Source organism: Palaemon carinicauda, chromosome 17 (assembly GCF_036898095.1).
Source record: "Palaemon carinicauda isolate YSFRI2023 chromosome 17, ASM3689809v2, whole genome shotgun sequence".
NCBI classification, from domain to species: Eukaryota; Metazoa; Arthropoda; class Malacostraca; order Decapoda; family Palaemonidae; genus Palaemon; species Palaemon carinicauda.
This window is the reverse complement of record NC_090741.1, coordinates 64,245,725-64,253,224: the sequence shown is the minus strand read 5'-3', so window position 1 is coordinate 64,253,224 and position 7,500 is coordinate 64,245,725. Positions and strand designations below refer to the sequence as shown.

Here is a 7,500-nt window from a genome sequence, read left to right as displayed (position 1 = left end):
ATATAAGCCATATATTATACTCCTCCTAATATCTGGATTCTCTCTATACCTCGGGATCAGAGACCTAAAGGGGAATCAACTCAAAGATAATAGCTTCTGGTCGGCCAAGGAATCTAAACTGGGCCCAAGAAACTGAGGTTGAATTGACTTAGCATCTCAGCCAAAAAGAGAGATGCTAAGTCAATGGAACCTCAGTTTGTTGGGCCCGGGTTCGATTCCCCGGCCAACCAGAAGCTATTATCTTTGAGTTGATTTCCCCTTGGGTCTCTGATCCCGAGGTATAGAGAGAATCCAGATAATAGAAGTATAATATATGGCTTAAAATATATATGTATATATATATACATATATATAAAGAGAGAGAGAGAGAGAGAGAGAGAGGGGGGGGGGGAAATTGGGTTTAAAGGATTTTCATCATTAAGAAAATGGAAGTAAGTTCAAGATAGAGATGAATAAAGCATGGTATAGAGGGGTTAATAAGACTTCTGTTAATCATCTTGCTTCTCTGCTCATAGTAACAAATATCGAGAACGTTTTCTGCAGTGGTTTCATCCTCCATCTATATAATGGACAGTGAATTTGGCAGTGATCATTGTAACATCTTCCTGAAGACACTCCTTCAGCGGTAAAAGGTGTATAGCAAAAATTATATATATATATATATATATATATATATATATATATATATATATATATATATATATATATATATACATATATATATATACTGTATATATATACACTGTGTATATATATATATATATATATATATATATATATATATATATATATACAGTATATATATATATATATATATATATATATATATATATATATATATATGTATATATATATATATATATATATATATATATATATATATATATATATATTAAAGCAAAGAATTCGTAATAAGAAATAAATGACAAATCAAAAGTACAGCACACCTTATCCACTTTAATGAAAATTTAAACTAATTCAAAATACGATATAAACATTGGCTTGTTTCTTTGTGACTTTCTTAAAGTCACAATGACTGAGGACTATGAAGCGCGAAGTTGAAGATGATAAATGGAGAAGTACTAAAAGCTCAAGATAGAGACGACTGGCTAATTCTAACCGAGGCCCTTTGCGTCAATAGGCGTGTAAAAAAAAAAAAAAAAAAAAAAAAAAAAAAAAAAAACCACACACACACACATCTCACTGTTGACACAAATGAAAAAAAAAAACGCAGTATCAATACCGTCGCTGCATTTAGATATTAATGATGTGACCGATCCGAAAAATCCTTTTGTTCTGCTGCTCTACATTTACGAATTCTTAAGAAGTTACCTGTACGGAATGATTGACCTACAATTACGTCTTAATTACCAGGAAATGTACCGACTCGGTACTTTTCTTTGCAAATCTTTTCTACATCGATGTCATTTGGATTGAGGTTTTTTTTTTTTTTTGGGGGGGGGGGTGTCAATCTTTAATTCTCATCAATTTAAGTTATAGTTTCAATCTATTTGTATCATCTATATGGAAATAATTACATATATTACATCAATATCATAAGCTATGATTGGTTCTTTTTTTTCTCTCTTTTTTTTGCTGTATGTTGGGTCCCTTTTTAATTATCATAGTTACAGTTATAATTCCATTTTACTTGCATCATCTATACAGAAATAATCGCATATATTACATCAATATTATAAGCAATCATATCTTATTGTGATAAATATAACTGACATCGAATTACACCGTTGGCAAAGGTCGCACCTTTCTTATCAATCTTTAAAATAATAAAAAATTTTGAAACAATATAAAACCAAATTAACGTTGCATATAATTCACCAAGGGAAATGTTTAATACCTCACAAAAAACGAAAGAAAATAATCCATGACAAAATAAAAGATTTGAAAAGTTATACAAAACAAATCCAAATATGAAAGAAACGTTCCATGAGCGATGTTTAATCTTTCAGGTTTTAAAAGCCAAGGCGGAATATGTAAGAGAGACAATAAAAAGTATATCAAGATATGAAGAAAAATAAAGTTTTATAAAACACGCCATGGGAAAAAAGTTAGTCAATCTTTCAGGTTTCCAAAGACAAGGAGGAATCAGTAATAAAAATCTTTTAAGATTTTATAAAGAGAGATGGATTCTCACAAAATAAGCCATGGATAAAAAAGTTTACCCATCTTTCAGGGTTTAAAAGCTACAGAGGTAACAGAAATAATAATATTTCAAAATTTTACAAAGCTAAAGTTTCACAAAACACACCATGGATAAAAAGTTTACCAATCTTTCTGGGTTTAAAAGCTAAGGAGGAAAATAATAAAAATATTTCAAGATTTTAAAAAGAAAGATAAAGTTGCATAAAACACGCCATGGATAAAAAGTCAACCAATCTTCTAGGTTTTCAAAGCCAAAAAGGAATAAGTAATAATAATATTTCAAGATTCTATAAAGCTAAAGTTTCATCAAAACAGCAAATGAGGAATCAGTGATAATAATATTTCAAGATTCTATAAAGCTAAAGTTTCATCAAAACAGCAAATGAGGAATCAGTGATAATAATATTTCAAGATTCTATAAAGCTAAAGTTTCATCAAAACAGCAAATGAGGAATCAGTGATAATAATATTTCAAGATTCTATAAAGCTAAAGTTTCAAATAAACATGCAAATGAAGAATCAGTAATAATAATATATCAAGATTCTATAAAGCTAAAGTTTCATAAAAACAGGCAAATGGGGAATCAATAATGATAATATATCAAGATATTATAAAGTTAAAGTTTCATATATGAAGACATTATAAAGCTAAAGTTTCATATATGAAGACATTATAAAGCTAAAGTTTCAAATAAACAAGCATATGAGGAATCAGTAATAATAATATATCAAGATTTTACAAAGCTAAAGTTTTAAAAAAAAAAGTCATGGAAAAAGTTCATCATGCAACTCCCTCATCCACCGATGTTGACGAGGATGTTGTCGCCAAATCCCAGCATCATCATCGGGTGAGAAATATGCCAAACACAGCGCAGCAACCTTTGCCCCCCCCCCCCCCACCCCAATCCTCCCTCCCACGCCTCCAACCTGTCACAGCAGAGCGTCGGCTTAATCTTTGAAAACAAGACCTGGGACTTGCCGTCACAATCCACCGCCCTTCAATTACTAAAGAGATGCGGGGCAGCGATTCCAGCTCTACACGGCCGCTGGAATCCAGCCTGAATCATTGAAGGCTTCTCCAGCCACATCCATCTAACCCCCCCCCCTTCCCCCAACCCGCAGCAAACAGCCCAAGAGAGGCGTCCTTCGGTATGTTAAGCGTGGTTTTAAACTTGTGACACAACGAGAGAGAGAGAGGAAAATTCCTTTCGGAAAAAATATAGCGATTGTGACCTATACAGGATGATGCTTCTGTTGCTGCGACATTTGCTAACGTAGGACTCTCTTGAGAGAGAGAGAGAGAGAGAGGAGAGAGAGAGAGAGAGAGAGAGAGAGAGATTTCTCTTGGTAGAGAGAATAAAAAAGCGGTAGGATTTTCTTGGCAAAAGGGAAATGTTGAGGTTCTCTGGAGAGAGAGAGAGAGAGAGAGAGAGAGAGAGAGAGAGAGAGAGAGAGAGAGAGAGAGAGAGAGAGAGAGAGAGAGGTTTTGAAATCTCTCTATAAACACCGACAATCACCGAATTTCTCTAAATCTGAAATGTCGAAAACCAATTACTGTACGGAGCCAACATTCGTCACCAATTACTGTAACTATTCCAAGAGCGTAAAGCTCTTTTAACATGCTACTAATAGCTCAATATCTTCCCATATACCAACTTAACCAAATAGATTATTTTTCGCTTTTCCTAATTACAAAGGGTTTTTTTTTTTTTCGCTGTTCAGAGGAGATACCATACCTATAATACGGTTCGTTTTTTTATTGCACACTTATGTACTCATGGCTCCGTATATTCGGCATGCATCTTATAGTCTGACAGTTTACATTGCTTTATTAAGTATGTCGTTACACAATAAAAATCTATTTCTTTAATCGAAGCTCTCTCTCTCTCTCTCTCTCTCTCTCTCTCTCTCTCTCTCTCTCTCTCTCTCAAACACATATAAGCGATTCATTACACGATATACTTTCATCATACAATCTGTATTACAACAGACATACATACAGTAATTCAGTAACTTTGCAATCTTCGTTAACAGTTTCTACCGCCATAACGCTATTTGAAAATCTAATTTATTTCCATTGTAAATTCCGCTACTCCTTTATATTGAACTAGTATAATAATGCAAAAAATTGCAAGCCTACTGGTATCATAGTGATTACATACGAGACACTAATGATTCCGTCCTATCATGGTTAAGGCAATACTAACAGGTGATTTAGGTATAACGTCTCTTCTCTTATTTGAGAAAGAACGTTTCATTACAAGCATGAACAAAATACTCGGAATCTGAACGTGTAGATAAATAAAAAATAAATATATTCATACGCACACACATATATATCTCTCTCTCTCTCTCTCTCTCTCTCTCTCTCTCTCTCTCTCTCTCTCTCTCTCTCTCTCTCTCTCTCTATATATATATATATATATATATATATATATATATATATATATATCCCAATGAATTGAATTTAGCCAATGTATACTCTATGGATATATTCAGTCTATGAGACGACTGGCGAAATCTTACTGAGGCCCTTTGCGTCAATATTCGTAAGAGGAGATGATGATGATGATGATGATATATATACATACATACATATATATATACATATATATATATATATATATATATATATATATATATATATATATATATATATATATATATATATATATATATATAAATGTGTGTGTGTGTGTACTATAATACCTCCATACACTGAAAGACACAATACTGACTTGAGAATTTCGATCCTGATAAAAATTCCTTTTAAATTACTCTGAGATAAGCCCTGAAAACTACTATTTCCCTGTACTGAACAATCGAGAGAAAACTGGCTAAAATGTTGAGAGAGAGAGAGAGAGAGAGAGAGAGAGAGAGAGAGAGAGAGAGAGAGAGAGAGAGAGAGAGAGAGAGAGAGAGAGAGAGAGAGAACACAAAGGGAAGATTAAAGGGGCCGAAGATAGAACGGATAGTAACACCACGTTGTGATACTAAAGTGTAAAGAGAAACTCTGAGGGAGAGTTTTAGGTGGAAAGTGGAGAGTTTTGGGAAGGTGCGAATGCTAAGAGTTAAAAGCAAAAGGGGACAACAAATTTCAAAGGAAATATTCGAAAAAAAAATTAAGACATGTTTACAGACGCAACAAACTTAATTCGATAAATAACTTTATTTTTATCATGTTTACAAACGTAATAAATCAAATTCTATAAAAACAAAACAGTTTTTTTCAATCAAGTTTACAAAAGCAATAAATCAAATTCGATAAAAACTTTTTTTTTCCAGTCATGTTTACAAACGTAAAAAAAAACTAAATTCGAAAAAACTTAGTTTTTTATACATGTTTACAAACGCAATAAACTAAATTCGATAAAAAAAAGTGTTTTTTCAATCATGTTTACAAACCCAAAAAGAAACTAAATTCTAGAAAAAAAATTATACATGTTTACAAACGCAATAAATGAAATTCGATAAAAACGGTTTTTAACATGTTTACAAACGCAAAAAGAAACTAAATAAAAAAAATTTATTTCATGTTTACAAACGCAAGAAGAAACTAAATTTTGAAAAAAAAATGTTTTTTGTATATGTTTATAAAAGCAATAAACTAAATTCGATAAAAAATTGTTTATCTAATTCAAGTTTACAAACGCAAAAAGATCCAATCAATTAAAAATTTCTTTTATTTATCCATTACGTACGCAAAAAAAGTAATACGATAAAAATGTGTTATGTCAATCATGATTTCATACGCAAAAAAAAAAAAAAAAAAAAAAAAAAAACTGAATTCGATAACTTTTTTACATGTCTACCAACGGTAAAAATAATCAATTCGATAAAAACTTTGCTTTTTAGACATGTTTACCGACACGAAAAAACTGAATTCGATAAAAACTGATTTTGAAATCTTATCTACCAAAGCAAAAAACAATTCCATAAAAACTTTGGTTATTTTTTTTTAATCGTTTACAGACGCAATAAAACAGAATTTGATAAAAACTTTTTTAGTCGTGTTTAAAAATACGAAAAAAAAAAATTCGATAAAATTATTTTTTTTAACCATTTACAAACGCAATAAAACTGAATTGGCAAAAATCTAGTAAAAAAAAAAAAAAAAGCTTTGAGAATGGTGGAATGGTGTAAGTGGGTTAGGATTACAATATCAACAATCAATTTTCTTTTGATAATACAATAAAAAAAAACTTTACCAGTATCGCTGAAATAACTATAGACCTCATGGGGGATGGGAAAACATAATCTGGAGGAAAGTACCAGAGCCCCGTATATCCTGATTATATGGAATATAGATTGTATATTTAAATTATATATATAGCATATATAGACTGATTTAATTCACTATTTACCATGATCATCTTCACCCAAAATATATAGCGGAGTAATCAATGTTATTTTGGGAACACCATTAACATACATGAAGTATTAATATGATGGATGGTGTAAATAATGATACACGATATATAATTGAAAAAAATATTAAACTAGATTAACTCTTTCTTTGTAAATATTTTCTCCATTATTTCTACCCGACCATAAAAAAATATCTATTCAAATTGAAAGACCTTATTAAACTAGATTAATTCGATACTTATAAATATTCTCTCCATTATTTCTATCATTAACCATTGTTGTTCTTCTTCTTCCAAAAAAAAAGAAAAAAAATCCATTCAAATTGAGAGACCTTATTAAAATAGATTAATTCTATCCTTGTAAATATTCCCTCCATTATTTTCATCTTTAACCATTATTCAAAAAAAAAAAAAAAAAAAATTCTAATTGAAAAACCTAGATTCATTCTATTAATTCTATCCTGGTAAATATTCTCTCCATTATTTCTATCCCTGACCATTGTTCTTTAAGACAAAAAAAAAAATATGAAACTTAATCTATCTATAAAAGATTAGAATGAATCGGTAGAACTTGAAAGTAAAATTATATTTATTAATATTTTGTATCTCATCTCTTTCTCCGGCAGTCGAGACGGTCCTGGGTCCCTACCTCAACTTAACCCGGGTGAACCGGAAGCAGATGGGGGCCTACCTCTGCATTGCCCAAAACGAGGTTCCGCCCGCCGTCATGAAGACGATTAAGGTCAACGTGGCATGTGAGTAATATTGATGGGTCTGCCCCTCCTTCCTCCTATGTGCTTTTTAAAAATCTAGTAGAATGTTTTAATTGGTTGGCTATATATATATATATATATATATATATATATATATATATATATATATATATATATATATATATATATATATACATATATATATATATATATGCCTATGTATACATATATTCATATAAATATACATTCATATATAC

At 30.8% G+C, this 7,500-nt stretch overlaps 1 protein-coding gene across 1 annotated transcript in view; it reads left to right on the top strand.

The window, feature by feature from the left end:
• The window catches only part of LOC137656109 (lachesin-like), a 505,216-nt gene that overhangs the window by 431,378 nt on the left and 66,338 nt on the right, over positions 1 to 7,500 (top strand). Inside the window, exon 6 of the mRNA XM_068390286.1 lies at positions 7,157 to 7,285. Coding sequence (XP_068246387.1) covers positions 7,157 to 7,285 — 129 coding nt within the window. The remainder of the gene's footprint in view (positions 1 to 7,156; positions 7,286 to 7,500) is intronic.